The sequence below is a fragment of the Artemia sp. Qi Xiang Cuo genome, chromosome 3 (genome assembly GCF_049724085.1).
Source record: "Artemia sp. Qi Xiang Cuo chromosome 3, ASM4972408v1, whole genome shotgun sequence".
NCBI classification, from domain to species: domain Eukaryota; kingdom Metazoa; phylum Arthropoda; class Branchiopoda; order Anostraca; family Artemiidae; genus Artemia; species Artemia sp. Qi Xiang Cuo.
The window spans coordinates 66275374-66298303 of NC_142796.1; the positions used below are offsets into that span (position 1 = coordinate 66275374).

Consider the following 22930-nt stretch of genomic DNA (forward strand, 5'->3'; position numbering starts at 1 on the left):
GAAATTATTATTTTATTTATGCCCACTACAGAACAAAAGAAAGGTAGCGGAGTAAATAATCAACAACAAAAAAAGAAAAAAAGAGACCGTGATTTTTAACCATTATTGCATATAAAAGTAACAATTTTTTTTTGTTCAACTGAAAGTAAGGAGCAGTGGCATAATTTTGTCAAAATCCTGGGGGGAGGGGGGGGGCAAAGTTGGAGCCAATTTTCCAAAATCAAGTGAAAATGACAGTAAAAACTAAAAAAAATAAGCCATTTGGTACCATAAAGGTACTATTTAGTACTATAAAGATAAATATGTACTAAAAAATGATCTATTTCTGCTGATGCTTGAATTATGCAGGTTTATCTTAGTTTTGACAAGATTTTGGATGAAAATAAATTTCAGCTGGAAGGGGGGGGGGGCAAACCGGGGTCTGGGAGGGGCATTCCCCCTCCCGCCCCATAGCAAATTATGCCAGTGGTAAGGAGCAACATAAAATCTTAAAACGAAAAGAAATTATTACATGTATGAGGAATAATAATGCTGGGAAATTTTTCTACCCCTCCGTAGAAAATTACCCCCCCCCCCCAAAAAAAAAAAACAATATGCAAATATTATCCTACATCAACCCTCCCGCCCCCTCCCCCTGCAATAAAAATATCTGCATAATTCCTAATAGCCAATACTATATCTAAAGAATAGACTAATTTCGTAGAGTTTTGTTGAATATAAATTCTTGAAATCTAATTGCAATTATTAATTTTTCTACAGTTTCCATCTTTATAACCTGCATGCATTTTCTATAAGTTTTGAAATATTTCAATGCTTATGGATTTGAGTTTTCCCACAAAATTGCAAAACAAAAAATGCTTGCAGAATCTGAAAATTGCAATGATTTTCTGCAATCTGTAGCATGTGGGAATGAAGGGTTACTCCAAGGAACATGACATTTGTGGACTGAGTAATGGTTTTGCTTTCATACAATAGGTGGACAGTAGGAATTGACTTGGAAATGCAGTATAGTCATTTAAAATATACTGCTGTACTTTTTTTAGCTGCATGGGGGTGGTTGAACACCGATCATTTCCAATGATGAAGCAATTACTGTCACCAGCGAAAATGACTGGATGAACTGGGGAAAGCCCATCAAGAAGGTATTTAATGTGAATAAAAAACAAGTGGGGGCCCAGTACCAATCCCTGAGGAACACCTTTGTGTGTTGTAGCTGTTAAAGAAGACAAACTTCCTACTGATACATACTGAAACCTTTTAAGCAGGTAAGTCTTGAACCGATCACGAGTTACTCCATGCAGACCAAAAAAACGAAAGCTTTTTTAGAAGAACTGCGTGATCAAAGATCTTAGAGAAATCTAAGAAGATACCCAAGACGCACAGACCTTTGTCTAGATTATTCTGCACAAACTGAGTTGTATCAGTGAGAGCTTGTAAGGTTGAGAGAGAAGACTAAAAACCATACTGATGGCATGTGAGAGGGGGGCTACCAAAAGCAGACTTAGCACCAAATATAAAAGAAGACAGTCTTGTATAAACAACCTTTTGATGGATTTTTGACACCATAGGAAATAGAGGAATAGGTCCATAATTTAGGACCATGAGGCATCTCCTCCTTAATATATTGGGATGACTTCGACTACCATGAAAATTTCAGAAAAATATCTGATATAAGAGACAAATTGATCAGATGCACTGTGGCCTCCAAGACCAATGGGTTTTTTTTTTTTTTGAAACGAGTTGCATTGAATCTGCAAGTTGTGTGAATCTGCAGACTAACCGTAAGGCAGTTTAGACATTATATTAGCAACTTCATTTAAGTCACAGGGGAAAAGAAATAAGGACTGATCTGTTAGGGGAATGCCATTTAATGCTTAATTGGGCGAAACAATTGCAGAAGGCAGTGTTATGAAATATTTATTAAAAGAATTTGCAACACACTCCCTTGCTATATGACTTCTGTCAAGATTCCGATAATGTGGTGCCGAGGACAGCTTGCGTCTCTAGCAAAAGAGAGCTTCATTAATAATAGTCCATACTTCACGTAAATTTCCTTTACAATCCTGGATTTTTTTTTGTGCAAAATACTGCTTCTTCGCAAACCGTAAAAAACTAGACTAAAAAAAAATTATAATGCTTGTATCTAACCAGCTCATCCGTATCGCAGCTCTGGCAAGCCAACTTGAATAAACGTGACTTCTGGTTTCTACATTTTACATACTTTCAGTCATCCAAGAGTATTTTGGGGCGAAGCTCTTCTTTTGTTTTTGCAGCAGAAAATGCTGTTCTATTAGCACTTTTAGGTAACTGGTAAACACAGCATCTGATTCTTTTACATCATTACTGCTAATTACTGAACTAATCACATATCTTCAAGCTAGACAAGTTGCTTGAAGTATGTTTATTGCTGTAAGACTGGAAATTTGTCTCACTTTGTTCTTTCTTTGATGACTTTGCAGCAGGGATATAACAGATAGACAAATTGGGAAATGGTGAGATAGGTAAAAAAAAACAGTCCTGGACAAAACTTTATGTTAGAAGTATGAGATAGAAAAATATTGTCAAGGAGAGTGGCAGACCACTTGGTTTGATCAATTCTAGTATGAAAAAAATACAGTTGGAAGAAAGCCAGAAGAAGAAATGACATCCAAAAAAGAATCACTTGCCACATCAGACCCACTTTTAAGCAGTTTACAGTTAAAAGTTACTTTAAAAAACGCCAAAACACTTTAAAAAACGTATTTAATTAAAAATTTGCTTATATGCATTTTTGTTTTGTGTTAACGAGTTGGGACCGTATTCAAACTAACCCTAGTTTTTCTCAATCCTGTTGAATTCAACCCCTTTTAGTTCAACCTCACAATTCAATTCAATGTTTCTTGATGTTGCTCAACTCCTATTCAAATCAGCCATCCTTAACTTGCCCTCCCAATGAAGTTTGTAATGAATATAAGTTAGACTCAAATGTAATTTTACAAGATTGAGTTATTTTATATTTAGTTTCATGGGGTAGAAATGAATTGGGTTGAGTTATATCGGGCAAAATTTAATGCAAATTGAGTTAATGGTGGTTTGAGATGAATGGGGTTTATTTGCAAGGTACTGAGTTAAGTTGGGATTGAATTGTATGAGGTTGAATTGATTGGAACTTTGTTGCATGGTCACCAAAGAAAGGCAAAGAACACGTTCTTATTTTACCATTTCAAATGCTGATATACTGATTCTTGATTCTTCTGTTCAAGAACATTGTGGCTAAGAAGCTGTTCTGTGAATTGAAAACATAAATACTAACTATAGTAACTACTTTGAGAAAACACTGATGCCATATTAATGATTTCAAACCCTCCAATATAGAAAATGATAAAAGGGGGTGAAGACTAATGTTATTTGAGAAACGGCAACTGTGTTGCTATCCAACGCTAGTGTTTTTCATATAAACAGCTGTTCATAAATCCGTCTGTAGCTGTTACTTAATCTTAGTGGTGTGTTTATACCCCTCCCCCACAATAAGCATAAAAGACTTTTTTTTAAGTCAATAAGATATCATTTTAATAAAACACCTTAATGATCGATTCATAAATGTTATCCCACTTTATGAAATAACGACGTTCAATCATGGTCACTTGAAAGACAAACTCTGACAATTTGTGAATCTATATCATAAAATATATCTATTTCGCCTTTTTTATCCCAATGTAGGATTATTTTCTTTCTATTCCGGAGTTCGAAGAGGTATATAGAAAAAAGAATGCTTGATTTAGTTGAAGATCTCAAAATTGTTCTTTGCTTTGCTTAAGAAGATACCTCACTTTTCAAGACAGTTCATTTATAAAATAAATGACTAAGAGGCGAATACAAGTTTTCTTTTTTAAGGCCTAAGTATCCATTTATTGTCAGCCAATATATCTTTGCTGAAGGCAAGTGAAGTGGATGACTTGATTGCTGGAAGGGATGAAAAATATAAGGGGTCGCTACACACAAATGCTGAGCCTGCGTTGCCAAGGTATGTCTTATATTGTATAAGTTTGATCTTCAGAGCTAAAAAAAAGTTTCACTTATAAGCTGACCTAACCACAATCGCGACTGCAAACACTGCTGCTCGATGACATTGAGGTGCAGTGCCCCTCGTGGGAACTGTAGCATAGCAAAGAACAGAGCACTGCACCATATTTTGATTGACGGATAATTCTTCTGGGTTTGGTTAGTTTTGGTTGGCTTTTTGGGTGCTGAATTATCTCATTCTAGCTATGTCATTTATAATTGGTTACCTTTTCATTGTATTACAATGTTTTCTCGCATTAAATATATAATTAGCCAGGGGTAACACGCTAAGAGTTGCTTGTCCAGAACATCAGCTCTTTTTTGATAGGAGTTTATCGCCAAGTGTGGAAAACGTCGCAAGTATTCAAGGTGGGCTTAGGCTTACACAAAGCTCCCATTCAATTGGAGAGCTCGAGAAGAAGCTGCTGGTCCATGACTAGTATTAGTGGGATCCATAGCTTTTCTTGAGGCCATAGCTATATTAATGTTTAAATAATGTGAAAATTGATACGTGGAATGAGATGAAGTTGAAAAGGAACTAGATCATCGATATTCTAATTGAAGATTTCTGATATTTAGAACTAGACCTGTAAGGAGACTCATCTTCCAGGGTTGGGATGTCAGAAAGTATGTAATGGAGTTTTTATTATTAAGGTAGGACGGATGGAGAACATTGGCAGGGGATATGGTTGATGGTGTATAAGAAAGCTTGTGGGTCTTGCTTATGTTAAGGTGTTAATATAGAATTCTAGTTGCTCACTTTATGACCCAAAATTGCAAGGTATCAGTCATGTGGTATATGATCTTGTTAATCCGACTGGTGAAAACAGTAATGACTAGGGTTAATTTTACATACAGTTATAGGAAAAAATGGACAAGATCTCTGGTAGAAATATAGTATTTTTAATACGTTGTTTTATAGCCCAGCATTGTACGGATAGGTAAAGAATGCGGCATTGGACTTACAGTCCCTTCCGGCTTTGCTGATCTCCGTTTCTTGGCCCTTCAACCAGGAAGTGCAATGGGGGGTTGGGGGCCAACCATCCTGTGCTTTCACACACCCTTCCTTTTTACCTTCCCCAAATTTCTCCAGGTACCCATTTAAAGCTGGGTCGACTCTGGCTGAGCTTACAGAGTCACGCCACTGACCCCCTTCCCAAACCAAATAATTGGGTATACTAGGATTCGAACCCTCGTCCTCTCGGACAAAGGATCGTAAATCCAGCGTGAATTTGCCTTGGGAAAGGATGATAATTTCCGATGAACTTACCAAGAATAGTTGAATAACAAATTTTTTTCTTTTATATCAATAATCGAGAAGTGTCTGAATCACTAGACTCGTTTAATACTCAGTTTTAAGGATTATGAACGCGCCTTTTATTCACCTGATTGAAGAGCTTTATTGTAGTACTGTCTGAAGTCCTTTCGTTGTATTGTATACCATACAAGCACGTTACTAGAATAATATTGAAGCTGGTTTGATAGGAAAGGTTTTTAGGGAGTTAGTTTGATGTAGAACAAAAAGTTAGGGAGTGTTTTGTTTTTGATAATATCAATTTTCGGTACTTGTACGATATACCCACTACCAATCAAGAAGTAAAGTTAGGTTAATCCTTGTAAAATATACATAAGTATGATAAAAATATAATACTTTAGAAACAAATTTGGGCTATATATTTGCACATTAGGAAGGGGGGGGGTGTTAAAGTACAGCGGGTCTTCATGCAAAATGTGTTAACTACAATTATTCTGCATGTTATGAAGTAAGAATTTTTTTCTGACTTCACACTGTCCAAATACTTTACCCCCCAACCCAACACCTTCTCACCCCTAATGTGCAAATACATAGTCCAAACTATATACTTCCCATCTATTCTGTGACTTCTCTTTGTCTTTTCTCACGCTAAGGTGAAAGAAACTAGCGATAGAAATCAGTTTACAGCGCATCAATGCATGAACAATTTGAGCAATTGTGGGTATATCATACAAGTACCCAATTTTTTAATGCACTTCCTCCTAAGGAACATGGCAAAGGCTGTGGAAGGTAAAAAAAAAATGAGAAGGTAAAACTTTCCAAGACTTAGATTACCCTGAAGATTTGAGTGTCCTAGATGAAAATGTTAAAATGATATAAAATGAGAAGGTAAAACTTTCAGAGATTTAGATTATCCTGACGATTTGAGTGTCTTAATTGAGAATGTTAAAGCCCGTTTACAATGAGATTTTACTGATACCGAGATTCAGCTAGGACTAACTAGACCCAATGAGATTTTATGATACAATTTTCTTATTGACATCAGCCGGTTAGAAAATTATATGAAAATATCTGATTGGTTCAAGTTAGCGCTAGCTAAAATTCAGTATTCGTAAAATCTTATTAGGAGTGAGCTTTTAGCAAAATGAGCGAATTATTGGAGGTTCTAAGAGTTCAGGGTGCAAGAAAAAGATTGAAAATTAATGTTAAGAAGACCAAGTCACTTAGACTAAGAATACTAAGAATTAAGAGAAAAAACTGGTTTAATTTAAATAAAGCAGTGGAACAAAAAAAAAAGCAACAACAATAAAACATTAATTAATAAAAAAAAAGTCTAAATATTTTGGCTCCATGTCCGGGAGCCTTTCTCAACGGAAAGAAAAAAAACCTTAAAGTATAAGAAACAGTTTTTTAAAACAAAACTTAAGTTACAGTTCATTCAATGCTCTCAGCCGAATAACATCGTTTCATGCGATCCCGTTAAAATATAAGTGAATTATTCACCTGTTGTGACGTATTAAATTAGATGCTACTAATTTGATTATCTCCTTGGATGGTGCTAATTTGGTCTTACAACTTAAATGGACATAATTGATTATGGATATAACAACTTAAATATAATTGAATTATACACCTGTTGTGACGTTATAAACTAATTGCTATTAGTGTGATTGTGTCCTCGGCTGTTTTTTTTTGCTAAATTGCTCTAACAATTTAAATGGGGAAAACTAAGAAACGACATATGGATCTAGAATCAGCTCGTGAATCCCTGATAGTGCAACGATACACAAATCAATTCAAAGCCTCGCAACAAATATTCAACAAATATTATCAACTGTGACAAACCTTCAAGCAGAAATACAAGGACTGAGAAGTGAAATGTTAGAAATCAGAGGTGAGATAAGTAATCTATCATCAAGGACCCAAAATTTGGAAAGTTCCAAAAAAGTTCACGATGACGCAATCGCTAATCTATAGAAGGAGGTTAAGGACCTCCGGCTAACAGCGTACCAGTCCTATGATAACCCCAGCATTGGACCCTTAAAAAATCAGGTACTAATCTTAGAAAATGCTGACCGACGAAGTGACGTCATAGCCTGGAGCCTAAAGTGTTTAACGAAAGAAGAGGGTGTGGAAAAAACTGGTGAATTATTGCGGAGATTACATATTCAATATGAATTCCGGGTCACTGAATTAAATGAAAAATCCACTAAAATCCAACTCCACAACTTTAATGATAAGTTTCCGATTTTGCAAGCAAAGAAACTACTTTGCGATCAAGCTTTTAGGGGAAAAGCCGGCATGGATAATTGTACGGTATTCTCTAAAGTGTATTTTTCCGACGACGTGAGCAAGTCCAAGAAATTCGCTCATCCCTCCTGAAAAAGAAAAGCGAACTGAAACAAATGGGATTTCAGGCTTGGATTCCTCCAGTACTCCCACCGATCCTATGCTAAATTGACCAAGTTGGAGAAAAGTAAAAGATGGATTGGTTACAAGTAAAACCAAAATGACTTTTTCTTTGTGATATATTGATTTTTTTTTTTTTTTTTTCGATATGGTGTGATTTAACATTACAGGGGCTCGTAGCTGAATGACATGATATCTTCCACGAGAATAAACCCATTTAGTGGGAGTTTTAGTGTTTTAGTTTTTTGTGGGAGAGGCATGGGCGGGTGCTCCTTGGCGTGAGGTCAATACACGATAATGGTTAGTCAAGTTAATGTGATCCCTGCATCTAGGCTGGAAGAATTTGAAAGAAATTCAGGCCTTTTTAGTAATGTATTCCAAACGCCCCTAGCCCATGATAAAAATAAAATTTTAAACTCCTTTTTTAGATCCCTCAAATAAATATTTGTTGTCTCGTGAGGCAGTTCATAAAAACCAAATATGAAGAGAATATATTTTTGAAACTGTCGTGGATGGAGGAGCCGGCAAGGTACAATTGAAATTTTTTTATTTGAATTAAGTACAGATATTTTTGGATTTTGTAAAAGATTTTTAGATGAAAGTTCGGCAAATAAAATTAATATTAGCGATTTCCAATCTTTTCATGTAAGCAGGAATCGAAAAAAGCAAGGTGGTTTAGCAATACTGGTTAAAAATTATATTCCGGCATAGATGAAAGAAAAATTTCTTATATCCGAATACTGAGAGGATTTTTGAAAGCCGTATTGTTGAATTTTCTTACCAAATAATGAACAATTTTTAATTACTGTAATTTATCGCCCTCCCTCGTCTAGCATGGCAGACTTCATTGATAAATTTTAAAATATGTTGATTGTGATATCAAATCTTCGAATGTCATTTTTAATCCTTCGGGACTTCAATATGGACTTAATGGGATGTCTCCCATCAAGCCAGCAAGGAATTGACCGACATGTCCTTCAATTTATAAAGTGTAACCTTTCTCATGGTATGAACCCAGTATGTTTTATTCCGACACTAATAACAAATTCTTATTTTTCTCTGATTGATAACATTTTTGCACCTTATCCATGTGAGGCTACATTCGTGGTTATGGAAGATACATCTGATCACTGTATTTTAATGTCTGATTTCAAAGCGCAAAAGATAGTCAATAAAGAAAATCCTATGAAGAGGAGAAATTTCTCACAAGTAAATATGAATGAACTGAAATTTAATCTTAGCAATTTAGATTGGAGTGAAGTTACTAATGAGAATGACCCAGATAATTCCTTAGATATATTTTATTGGAGTCCCCCAGGGATCAATATTAGGACCATTACTATTTTTGATTTATATAAATGACCTTCCGAGGTGCTTACCCCAAGATAGTAGCTTAATAGTAATTTTTGCAGATGATACTGCTGTAACAGTAAAAGCTAAAATCCCATCTTTATTTGTTGAGAAAATGGTGATAGCAATTAAATCTTTGAATAAATGGTTTGCTTGTAACTACCTAGCTCCGAATTTTTACAAAACTAAATTCATGATTTTTGGACGCTTACAGTGGGAAGTAAATAAAATTACCATAGAAAACTTCATTGTAAACCAAAGCAGGTTAAAAAGAGTAAACTCATTTCGTTACCTTGGGATTATTCTCGATGAGCTTTTATCCTTCCGTAAACATTCTGATTATTTGAGTTTGAAAATTGCCCAGAACTTAGATTGTCTTCATAGATTGAAACATGTATTTCCTTTTTCCATCCTTAAAATTTTGTACCATTCTCTAATTGAATCATATGTAAATTATTGCCCTGTAATCTATCTCAACACATTTACGGTCCATCTGCAACCTCTTCAGATAATTCAAAATAAGGCAATTAGAATTCTGGGTACTTTTATTCATTACCCAATGAGGCTTCAAAATCTCTCGGAAACCCAAACTTTATATGTTGTCCTCAATATACTTAGTCTTAAAGAACTGAAGGACCTTCATACAGGAATATGGTATTATAATATTCAATCTTCAACAAATTATTTCCATAATTTAGGTATAATTGAGACTCCGATTTCTCCTGCCCCCCACGTCCACTCCAAGAAGTATCGCCTTCCTCTAATAAAATCAGAAAGAGCTAGATTATCAATCATATATCAGATTTCTCATATAGTAAATAAACTCAATTTAGTAGAAATGTTCCCAAGTTTCAAGAGCCGATCTTCTTCGAAAAAACATATTTCAAAAATGGTTCTTTGTCTGGATGTTGGGATTGATGAATAATTGATATTAGTATGATTTGTGTTGTGGTGTTCTCGCGCTGGGGTGGCCTCCTCTGTTATCTTCTACCTTGTATGTGTTTTTTTGTATATATCCTGTATTTGTTATCTCGGCATTTTCTTATATTTGTTTATGGCCGACACATCGAGCCCTGCAGCTCTCCGTCGACCAGTTTAGAAATTTATTTGTCATGTGTTTTTGTCAATAAAAGATTACTGATACTTAAACTTTTGAGCATGCTGATGAATGGTCTGCGTTGCGGAGGTACCAATCTCCTGATTCGATGCCTTCGGCCAGGAGTGTAATGCAGGGTTGGGGGCAAATCATCTGATGCTTCCCGTGTGCATCCCAGACTTGTCAAAGTGTAGTTTTAGGGACTCCTTTGACTGACCGTATATAAAAAATAATTGTCAAAGGATTGGCAAAGTGTAGTTTTAGGTACTCGTTTGACCGACCGGATATCAAAAATAATTGTCAAAGCGAAGTTTTAGGTTAGTCAAAGCGTAGTTTTAGGTACTCATTTGACCGACCGCATATCAAAAATAATTGTCAAAGGATTGTCAAAGTGTAGTTTTAGATACTCATTTGACCGAGCACATATAAAAATAATTATCATAGGATTGTCAAACTGTAATTTTAGGTACTCGTTTGACCGACCACATATAAAATAATAATTGTCAAAGGATTGCCAAAGCGAAGTATTAAGTACTCATTTAATCGACTAAATATAAAAAATAATTGTCAAAAGATTGTTAAAGTGTAGTTTTAGGTACTCGTTTGATCGACCGCATATAAAAATAATTGCCAAACGATTGTTAAAGTGTAGTTTTAGGTTATAGTTTGACCAACTGCATGTCAAAAACAATTGTCAAAGAGTAGTATTAGGTGCTCATTTGATCGACTGCATATAAAAAATAATTTTCAAACGATTGTTAAAGTGTAATTTTAGGTATTCGTTTGACCGACCGTATATAAAAAATGAGCTGCTCACAAAATGTGGGTCGATATTGGAAGAAAAGTTAAAGACGGTTAGGATGTGTTTTACGTATGAAAGATGATAGACAAATTTACGGCTAAACAAAAAGCTAGGTATTCCTTGATGGGGTAGGAATAGGTCATATAAAAAGATCTAATTGAAACTAAATCTTCGTTGGAAGGGGTAGAGAGTGAGACTTTAAATAAATTGGGGGGAGGAGGAGCGTATGTAGCTGTGTTGGCCATAGGTAGCTTAGTGCTACAGTGAGCTGTTTTTATGAGTAGCATATCTTTCTACGTTTGGAAACTGTAATTACACTACATATTGTTTCGTTTCTTAATTAAGTAATTGTTTTAGTAATTAATTACCAAATTAATTAACTTTATTTATTTATTCATCCTTTTCTTGCTTACTTTTTGTTGGCATATTCGCAAGCCTTCTTGTAGCAAGCCTTCTTCGCGAGCCTACATAGAAAAGGTCCTTTTTTTCTATGTTTTATCTTCTTCTGTTTTTCTTCTGATAAAATCTCCCCTCCCCCCACCCATAAAAAATCCTGTTTTCATCCGACATTTTTTTGTTTAGCTGTTTTGTAGTCTAATAGCTATAAGTTAGTCTTTATTAAAAACGAGTCAACTTTGATTTTGTTTTTAAAAGCCAGTGTAACTTAGCTTGTGCAAAAAAGAAAATAAGAAATGCAAAGAATAGTATTGGCATCAGGAATTAACATATGGGGGTTATTTGGGCCTATGTTCTTCTCGATATACCAAGATTTTTACGTTTCCCCCCGTAATCTTTATATTTTTAAAAATCTTTTTTGTGCTTTTTTGACCCCCCCCCTTTCCTTCCGAAAAAACTTCTATGTACTTGTCTGATTGTCATGGTAGTATTCGACTCTTTTCTTTTCTAAACACAAAGAAAAAACAATGAAAAATTTTAAAAACAACGAACAATTCTGCAGTAAAGGTGCAAAAAGAATGAAACTAGATTCATACTTTTCATATTTATCTCATGATTCTCGAAAAAGGAAAGGGTTTTATCAATGTGTACAATTTATATTTTTAAACGATGTGTTTCCTTTTTTTAAACTAGGTTACTTCTTGCAATTGTTTGACCTTCATAAATAAACTTTTTACTCTGCCAAAGAAAAGACAAATTAAGATTGTTTTCTTCTAGGGATATTAAGACCCGGAAATCGGGTGCCACCGCCACCTGGGTACCAAGTATGCCGAGTAGCTCACACTTGGATGCAGTACCACAAGCTTCGCCCATCAATCGAAACAGGGTTGGAAAGCGTCTTCGCACCTATCCATTTTGGTAAGCTTCAGTCTAAAAATAGTAATTAAAATGAAAGTATAGGAACGAATAAAAATTTTCATTAAGACACAAAAATAAGTTTTATGTAAAGTAATGAATGTTCGAATACTTTGGCTTCACATTCGGAAGATTTCATTAACGGGAAAAGAAGGAGAAAAATAAACAAAAAACTAGTTATCAGTTAATTAGTACAAACTAACTAGTTAACTAGAATCAGTTGACTGGTACAAAATTCTAAGTTCACTAAGAATTTAGTTGCTCCTGCGTCATCTGTGGCACATAAAGCACCGACGAAGACTCGGAGTTTGTGTAGCTGGCTATGTATGTATGTAGCTGTAGCTGGCCCGGAGTATGTATGGCTGCTGCGATTTGGATATCCTCCCACTTGTATTGGGTAATATCAAGAAATTTAGCCGAACCCTTCGGCGTATAACCGAAAATTTTGAAATCCTAGAATATTAGGTAGTTGAACTTCAGTTCAACTCTTCAAAATCGGACGTCATCCTATTTAATTGGAAAACTAATTCCTGTGTTTCTACCATAACCCTCGGTTCTAGTTCTGTCCAACCCGTCGATCACCCATCATAAGTTTGCCAATCTGCCACGCTCGAAAACTTTTCCTCGACTAACTTAGACGAAGAATATCAGCGTCCTACATTTTCAACATCTATCGGACATGCAAATTCTAATTCAACCGGCTGCTTCTAGTATGCCTTTGCAATGCTGTCGCTCTTCCTCACATACTACATGCTATTCCCTTCTGGAGACCTCTCACTGAAGAAGAAACCTAGATCAGTGTATTTTAATTTTGTGAAATATTTGCTTCATTTGCCACCCTGGTACAGGAATACGCAAATCACTGCTAAGTTCAATATCGCTGATCCTGATGTTGCCGTTGCTAGACGGCTAGCGAAGCACAATAGAAAAGTGGATTTATTCAAATGGTCCTCTGCTCATTCACTGATTTTATCTGAAATTTTTTTTTTGTAATTTTGATTTTCGTTTCGTTTTCTTTGTTAGTTTAGTTGTTATAGTTTTTTTTTTTTTTTTTCCTCCTTTTTCTCAAGTCCTCCGTCTTGTGGTGCAGTGGTTTGATGGATTTTTAAATAAATCTCTTTATTTTGAGGCCGTATCCAGGGGAAGGGGCTAGGGTTTTTGACCCCCCCCCCCCCCCGAAATGCTTTTCTGACTCGTATAAACGAAAGAAAAATTAATATTAACAAGTTTTTTATACGTTTTTAAAGTTTTTTTTGTAACCCCCCCCCCCCAAAAAAAAATAAATAAATAAATAAATAAAAATCCTGGATACGTTCTTGCTTTATTCACTGTATTTTTTCATTTTCAAGTTTGACTTCTTCATTCATAATAATTTTTGTCAGTTTTATCTTGATTTAGTTTCATTTTGTTTCATTATTATGTAAAGTACGGTCTTTTCAATGTCGATACTCGGGCTCTACTCCTATGGGAAACTAGAAATATTGTGCAAAGATTTTCGTTTGGATAATTTTATGGCCTAAATCAAAGCTTTTAACCACGACCCTCCTCAGGGGCCCTCGTTTGGCCCTAAGTAATGATTCTGTAGTCATTTTCTGGGCAGCAGCAGTGCACTCAGGGAATTCATTTCTGGTGGTTCCATTAACAAAACTCAACTGCATTCTTTAAAATAATAAGTATTTTTTTTTCCAGAAAGTACAACTCTTGATAAAATTTAAAAAAATTGTAACATTGTACTGTAGCTATAGGGTAAACAGCTTTTTTGTTTTTACGTTTTTTATAGGATAAACAATTTTTTTTTTTACAACAAAAATTAAAAAAACACCAAAATTTGTTTATATATGCATTTTTGTTATATTTTTCCGAGTCAAGCCAACATTTCACGGGTGGGAGTTCAAACCCCTTGACCCCCCCCCCGTTCCGGATACGGCCTTATCATTGAGAATGTGCTAAAATAACTATTAATATGAACCTGTTCAAATTGGCTTGCAAAAAATATTTAATGTTCGATAGAAAATGATTTTGGTCTTTATGGTGCATTTTGAAATCTTTAACACTCTCAAGTGTCAAAAGGTTAGAGAAAGGATAGAGATAGAGAGGTTGGAAACGATATGATAGAGACCCAGGGTTTATGGAGCTGAAGATTGGTAATGAAAAAAGGCATACGAATTAGATTACGACGTAGACATCGGAAGTGCCTTTTTATTTCAAATTAAAAGCGAATTTTCATTGACTCCTTACTCCTAACAAATGGTATTGTCAAACTCATTCAAAGTGAATGAGTAAGCTAATATTCCATGTCATATAAAAAATTATGGCTGTAAATCTGATGGTTAGTAATACAATCAAGCCGCTCAGAGGACATATTGACAAGTCTACATAATGAACAACAGAAAATAATATTCATTATTGATATTAGTCTTAAATACAAGAATTATTTAGTGGAAAAATATCCATAGTTCAATGTTGATATTGTAAAGACAGTAGCTGAACCAGTTGATTAAAATTTAAGATTCACCTCAGATATCAATTCCTGAAAATCTCCGGATGTTTAATTTACTAGGCTCAACTCGTTCTTTAAAATAATAAACGTATTTTTTACGGAAAGCGGAATATTTAGAAAAGCTTAAAATATTGTTTTCTGAGTTGGTCGGGGCTTTTGTGGGCAGCGGCACTACCGTACTTCGTTAGAATAAACTTTTCGATTCTGCCAAATATTTAGTGTGATTATTTTCTTTGCAGCTATGACGATTTAGATCCGTCGCAGATTTATGAGAATGCCAATCAAGAAGAGGTACTAGTTCCTATAAGGCTGGATATGGAATTGGAAGGGCAGAAACTTCGTGACACTTTAACATGGAACAAAAATGGTAAGTCTCGCAGAATAATCACATTTCTAAAAGAGGAAAGATGGTAAAAGTTAATTAAGCTAATTAAAAAGTTAAGTTAATTAAAAAGTTGATTAAAATAAGTTTATTAAGAATTCAATGTCATTTACTACATTCATATTTGAATGGTAATATTATATATCATAGGCAGCGCGCTAGCGCTGCCTAAGTAAAGAACGATGTGGGCACAATGTGTTATGCCCACAACACTGTACTGGAAAAAGTATAAATGTTTTTACTTTTAAACTTTAATAAATCAAATAATTTTAACATTTTGATTACTTAATATCAGTATATGTATATTAAACTGACAATACAGATTCATTTGTATTTTTTCAGCAAAGGGCAAATTTTGTTCTAGCCTTCGGAAAGCATAGGGTTTTTGCGCCAAACTTATGTTAGTTTCTACTCGTTTTGAGATTGAATCGGTTTTCTATTGTAATTTATATTCATGTTGGGTTTTATTTATTTATCGATGCTGTTTTGTCGTAGTTTCGAGCTTGGTGGATTATTTGATGTTATTTTTGCTCATTTTTCGTTTAATGGAGTTCTTTACTTTTCTTTGAAAAACTTATTTTGTGGAAAAAGTTTTTTTAATTAATTTATAAACAAAAAACAACAACAACAAAATCCGTCAAATGAATTTTGTCGTTCTGTTGTGGGGTAGTGGGATTGATCACTGCTTGGTAATACCGAACCAGAGATCGAACGCAGCTATAGCAAGACATTGTTGGGGTCGAAATTTGATTCTGGTGAGGAGAACTCCATACTTATCCAAGTAAGAAGAAGAACAAATCTTGTCTGAAAAGTGAAGTGCTATACAGTAAAATTCAACCATCAGTTAGAAGCCTGGCTGACATAACCTGCACGAAGGGTACTGAACTCGAAATATATACCTTGATTATCCAGTTCCTGGAATCCAAAGAGCTGCTGCAAGACATATAATTAAAACCGAGCTACCAGCTACAATTAAAAACTGAGCTGCAAAAAGTTTGTATACATGTTTTTAACGTATTAGTGGATTTAAACCTGCAACATCATATATAGTAGGTTTACGTGCAAAGGTGGAGCAAAGGTGAGAAGGGTAAAGACTACCAGTATGTTACCTAACAATTTTATATTTAACTACCTTATTTTTGATTACCTTATTTTTGATAACAATTTTATATTTGATTACCTTATTTACCAATTTTAAATACTCATTGATATTTTGAATATTTAATTTAATTAGCAGTTTTTACTATTGCAGTAACGTAAAAATTACGTCACAGAAGCAACTACGTAGTATGGAAACATTTGATTGAGTTTTTAGTCGTCTAGTAAATACAGCCTTAAAATAATCGCCTAAAGAAGAACTGTAAGAATTTGTTTGCTGAGGAAAGAAGGAAAACCAAAGATTGGGACAGCGTGAACCGAACCCAGAAGGAAGAGTTGCATATGTTCTGAGATTCAGGACGTAAGTCTCGATAGTCTACAGTTGATTGAATGGTTAAACAGCTTTCCTAGAAGATTCCTATCCATATCTGAATTGTCCTTAATTTTCTTGCTTAATTTTTAACCAGCTTTAGTTGGTTTTGACTATTATATTTTACTGTTTAACTTATATATTATGTAGCTTAAGTTGATATAACCAAATATTTTATTATTTTTAGCAAATATTTTTTTTGTTCTTAACAAATATACCGATTGAAAGCATCATTTTTTCCAAGCAAATATTTTTCAGCAAACGTTGATAAATGATTCTAAGATTAATCTATTCCTTTTCGTATTGTCAAAATCGTGAAAAGTTTCAACAATTCAAAAATCTAGTGATCACATTTCAAAGGCGATGTATCTCAGCGAAGCATCTTCTTCGCATTGGCTGATGAATGTCTTCACCGAAAAAAGCGATTTATTTTTAATATTCAGGCATTTACCCAGGAACTTATCATGAGAAGAGCCACCATTTTGGGGATCAGAATTTCAAGAAAAATCAAATACCCTGTTAATCAGAAGGAAATACACGTTCAAGTGTCAACGTGAATTTCACTTGAATTTGAACATGGTTGTGAATTTGAACGAAAATTTTAGTTTGTAAATTCCAATTTTATTTTCATCACTGAGCTTATGTGCCTGGTGTCAATTTTTTCATAAACTCAATATGCACTTGATTTTCATTCATAGATCAAGTTGCAATCAAGCCATTGGGCAATTGGAGACAAAGTCAAGACAGGTAGTCTGAGTGAGAGGCAAAGCTGGCATAAGCCTTTTTCAGGATTGAATAAAAAATGATGTCATTTTCACTTGTTGATTTGATTTTGTCTATCATCCATCCATCCTAGGGTAGAACTAAGGTAGATAGCCTAAACTAAGGTGTAACTAAGAGATGATCGAGATTTTTGGTTTGACTCATGACGGACAATGTCGACTTTTTTTTGTATTTTTTTTTTTATTTGGAAATGTTTTCTGTCCTTTTTTTTGAATGTAGAGCATATTTAAGTATATATGGTCTCTATTTTTGGAATTTTATAGAGTTTTAATAGGATACTGAATCAGTATGGCGGTATTTTTTCACTTTTTTAATGTGCAGATGTTCAAAGCCATTTGGATGTTTTTGCTTAAATTAATTAAAAAAACGTTTTCCACAAAATAAGTTTTTCAAAGAAAAATATTGAACTCCATTAAACCAGAAGTAAGTAAGTAAGTAAGTAAGTTTATTTTTAACCCGCAATATAAAATAAATGCGGAGTAAAAAAGAAAAAAAAAAATGATATTATCCACAAGGAAACAATACGAAAAACACAGCATAAATAACATAGCATTGTTTATAAATCTCTAATCTGGGAAAAAATAAGTGAGGGGGTCACTGGCACATATCTACCTAGGAGTATTAGTCCTCAGGTCCTTGGCGATGCTGTCAAGAAGCACTAGAGGGTCGATAAGTCCAAAATGAGAAATAATTTTGTGATTTCTGTACCACCTTGGTAAATATAGCAGGAATTAAAACTATTCAAAATAGCCTCTCCTTAGCTGAAGACGGTCTTTTTTGCGTATTAAAGGCTGCAAACCGGAAAGAAAAAGAGTTGTAGGAGAACAAAAACTATGGTGAAAGTTTACATAAGCCTCGGCGGCTATACCTCCCTCTATTAGGCGAAATTTTACCATATGGGAAGCGAATAGACTGCAGAGCACTAGCAACCAGAGACGAGCACGTAGTCGAAAGTGTATCAGAAAAAGTAATCCCAAGCCATGTGGCCAAATAGAGTGGTCTTTTTTTGCATCTTTGTCGAGACTAGCAACTGACCAAGCATATGATGGGCTTGAGAACAACAAAAACCGGCTTTGAACCCAACTTGATAGTCAGAAAAATCGCATTTAGTCAAAACTTCAGGCAATACAGCATACTCGAACAGCTTGCTCATGAAGCAAGACACTTTAATTGGTCGTTAACTAGAACACTGGTCAGTGTCCTTTCCCTTTTTTAAAACTGACGTTACAATTCCCGAAAGAAAAATATCTGGAACTAAGAACTGGGATAAACACATCTGGAATAGGAGCTGAATGTGTGTTAATAATAAAGGACACTTAATGGTGAAGTGATTGTAACACAGACCATCCATATCAGGAGCACTGGATTTCTTAACACTCTTAAAATCCCGATAGATATCATCACTAAATATTGACAATATATGGACTTGCCGAAGAACTCGAGGTACAGTATTATGCAATAAGGAAGAAAACATGGAAAATGAGCAAAAATAAAATCAAATAATCTACCAAGCGTGAAACTACCACAAATCATCATCGATAAATCAATAAAACCCAAAACGAACAGAAATTATAATAAATAAACGAGTCAAACTCAAAACGAGCAGAAATTAACATGAGTAGGGCTCAAAACCCCTATACCTTCCCAAGGCCAGAACATAATTTGCACTTTACTGAAAAAATATAAATGCTGTACTTTTATAACTTTAATAAATCAAAAAATATTAAAATTTTGATTAATAAATATCAGTATATGTATATTAAACTGACAATGCACATTAATTTGTATTTTTTTCAGTAAACTGCAAATTTTGTTCTGATCTTGGGATAGGGGTTTTGAGCCCAACTCATGTTAATTTCTGCTCGTTTTGAGTTTGACTCGGTTATTTATTGTAATTTCTGTTCATTTTGGGTTTCATTTATTTTATTTATCGATGCTTATTTGTGGTTGTTTCACGCTTGGTAGATTATTTGATTTCATTTTTTGCTCGTTTTTGGTTTAATGGAGTTCTTTACTTTTCTTTGAAATACTTATTTTGTGGAATTTTTTTAAAATTAATTTCTGTTCGTTTTGTATTCACATAGTCTTTTCAGGAAAAAAGAAAATAAAGATTTAAATCTTTTCGTTTTTTTAAGACTTTATAGTTTGCCCTGCTATTTGTATGCTGGAGAAAAATTTTCAGTAATTTTTAGCAACATACACCCTTTTACAAATCTGGACATAAATAGTATCGTTTAATTTACTTTCATACCTTATTTAGTTGACCTGGAATAAAAAACTTGATACCATTCGCAAAACAAATCTTTTTACTTTCTTTGATAGATTGGATACAATTTGATTTGGTTAAATTTTAAGAGCAGAAGTAGCCCTGAAAGTTTGAACATAATACCCTCAGTCGTTCTTGAGATACTGCTGAGATGCCCTATTGGGAATTATCATTAACATAGTGCATTTTGATTTAATCTTAAGGCAACATTTAGTTTTTAAACATAATGGGCAAATGGGTGGGTGGGCGTGGGAGGGGTAGTAGTGGGCCTCCAATCACTTTCGACTATAAAAGGGCAGTAGCCCTTTCTGTTTTCAATCGAATGAACCCTTTTCGAAGTTCCTACGACAACACCTTCGATACGAAGTGCCCTGGTCTAAACAAAAGAAAAACAAAAAACCACACATTTTGCCCACATTGATCTTTATTACAAAAATATTAACTATTCCAATCACTTTCGTTAATTACAAAAGGCACTAGGCCTTTTCATTTCCATTTGATTGGGGCCTTTTTGAGTTTTTACGACAACGCTTTCTATCTTATATATCCCCCAGGGCATAAATTACAACCCTTGCCCTGAGGGCTGTGAGGGGTTGTCATCTTCAAAGACCTAATTTCCAGAACTTTCAACTACGTTAAACAAAATGGCTATTTCAAAATTTTGATTGGATGTGTTTGGGGAAATGATGGGCACGAGAGGCGCGTTAGTTGCTCTCCAATCACTTTCAACTATTAAAAAAGGCACTAGCCCTTTCAATTTCCAATCGAATGAGCCCTTTTGAAGTTTCTACGACAACTCTTTCAATAAAAGCCTTATATGCCCCAAGGGCATAACTTACAACCCTTGCCCTGAGGGCTGGGGGAGGCTATCATCCTCAAAGGCCTAATTTCCAGAACTTTCAACTATGTTGAGGAAAATTGTTATCTAAAAAGTTTGATGGAATGTGTTTGGCTAAATGGCGGGCTTGGGTGGGAGATCACTTGCTATCAATTCCTCTTTGACTGTTAAAAAGGGCCCTAGCCCTATAAACTTCCAATTGAATGATTCGTTTTTGAAGTTTCTACGACAACGCTTTCTATAAAAAAAACCCTTATATGGCCCAGGGCATAACTTCAACCCTTGCCCTGAGGGCTGTGGGGGGAGTGTCATCCTGAAAAACATAATTTCCGGACTTTTTAGCTACGTCGAACAAAATGGCTATATCAAAGCTTTGATTGGATGTGTTTGGGGAAATGGTGGGTGTGAGGGGGTGTTAGGTATCCTCCAATCACTTTCGACTATTAAAATGGGCACAATCCTTTCTAATTTCTAATCGAATGAGTCCTTTTGGAAGTTTCTACAACATCACTATCTATAAAAACCTTATATGCCCCCAGGGCATAACTTACAACCCTTGCCCAGAGGGCTCGGAGGGGGTTGTCATCCTCAAAGACCTAATTTGTAAAGCTTTTGACTACGTTGAAAAAAATGGCCATCTAAAAATTTTGATTGGATGTGTTTGGGGAAAAGGTGGGCATGAGAGGGGGGTTAGTTGCCATCAAATTACTTTCAACGATTAAAAATGGATCTAGCCCTTTGAATTTCCAATCGAATGAACCCTTTTTCAAGTTTCTACGACAGAACTTTCAATAAAAATCTTATATGCCCCCAGGGGCATTACTTACAACCCTTACTCTTTGGGCTGTAGAGGGAGTGTCATCCTCAAAGATATAATTTCCGGACCTTTCAACTACTTTGAACAAAATGGCTATCTCAAAATTTCGGTTGGATGTGTTTGGATAAATGGTGGGCCTGGAAGGGGTGTTAGTTGCCCTCCAATCATTTTCGACTATTAAAAAGGGCCCTAGTCATTTCAATTTCCAATCAAATGAGCCCTTTTTGAAGTTTCTACGACAACGCTTTCTATAAAAACCTTATATGCCCCGACGGCATAACTAACAACCCTTGCCCTGAGGGCTTTGGGGGGGGGGGGGGGTTTCATCCTCAACAGTGCAGAGGAAGAGTTTTTTTGTGAGGCGGGGGATTTTTGATATTTTGATACATATAACAAATTTCAAAAATGTTACGAGCTTATTGTGGGTACTAGAAAAAACTAATTTGTTTCACTTCAAAAAGAAAACACAAAAATAAAAATTCTAAAAAAAAGTAATTTAAAAAATAGGAACATTACCCTCTCTTACACCACAATGCAATAAAAGAAGAGGGAGTGCAGACTTCAACAAAAATGTAATGAAATAGAAGAAAGTAATTAAAGCAAATTAAATTTAAATAATTTATTGTAAACACTTACACTAACATAGGCATGGCTCAAACATGGACTGTTTTAGTCAGTCAATTAGTTATAAATAAAAAAAAAACACTATAATAATTTAAATAATGTCAACACAAGAAAAGTTTGTCAATGCGCCTAAAAGTTATCAAAAGGCACAATTATTAAATTGTGCTTTAATTATGTAGCATTATTAAGAATTATTTACACTAGGAATAAAACTCGGCGTAAAACTTTCCGCTAAATTTTGACTTTTGTCAAAATTATTTAAGAATGACTCCTGAAACTCAAGGGCCGTTTAGTTAGAAAAATGAGATTTTTTTTAATGTCCTAAAGAACCTTGGCGTTAAGAGTGAGGTATTGAGGAGGGTCCCTCATATACGTAAAAATTTCTTTTCGTTTATTTACCTTCTGATCGTTTTTTAAATAATACTGGGATATCCGGCTCCCCCTTCATGAAAAATCCCCTTCCCCGACGAAAGATTCTTCCATGGAAAGATCCTCCCATGTAACTCACCTCCCAAAATACCCCCCTCCCTGAAAAATGTCTGTGTACTTCATGGCTAAGTTCATAGCATGCAGCCCTTCCCCCGGGGACTGTGGGGGGGGGGGGTCATCCTCAAAGGCAAAGTTATTATATCTTTCGACTATGCTGAAATATTGCCATCTCAAAATTTCGATCGGGCGACTTTGGGGAAAAAGGGGGCGTGACAGAGGGGCAAGCTGCCCTCCAATATTTTTGGTCATATAAGAAGGGCACTAAAATTTTTGATTTCCGGTCAAATGGGCCATCTCCCTGTACTGTAGGGTCTATGGTTTTATACAATTACCCCCGGAAAAAATAACAAAGAAACACAAGCATCCATGATCTTTCTTCTGGTAAAAAATGAAAAGTTCCAATTTTTGTATATAGGAGCTTGAAACCTCTACAGCAGAGTTCTCTGATGTGCTGAATCTAATGGCGTGATTATCATTAAGATTACTTGGCGCATTGTGG

General features: G+C 35.0%; 1 protein-coding gene across 1 annotated transcript in view; it reads left to right on the top strand.

Moving 5' to 3' along the window:
* Snr1 (SWI/SNF related, matrix associated, actin dependent regulator of chromatin, subfamily b, member 1) overlaps window positions 1-22930 on the top strand; it is an 80796-nt gene that overhangs the window by 23888 nt on the left and 33978 nt on the right. Inside the window, exons 3-5 of the mRNA XM_089086494.1 lie at window positions 3874-4003; window positions 12127-12267; window positions 15004-15131. Coding sequence (XP_088942620.1) covers window positions 3874-4003; window positions 12127-12267; window positions 15004-15131 — 399 coding nt within the window. The remainder of the gene's footprint in view (window positions 1-3873; window positions 4004-12126; window positions 12268-15003; window positions 15132-22930) is intronic.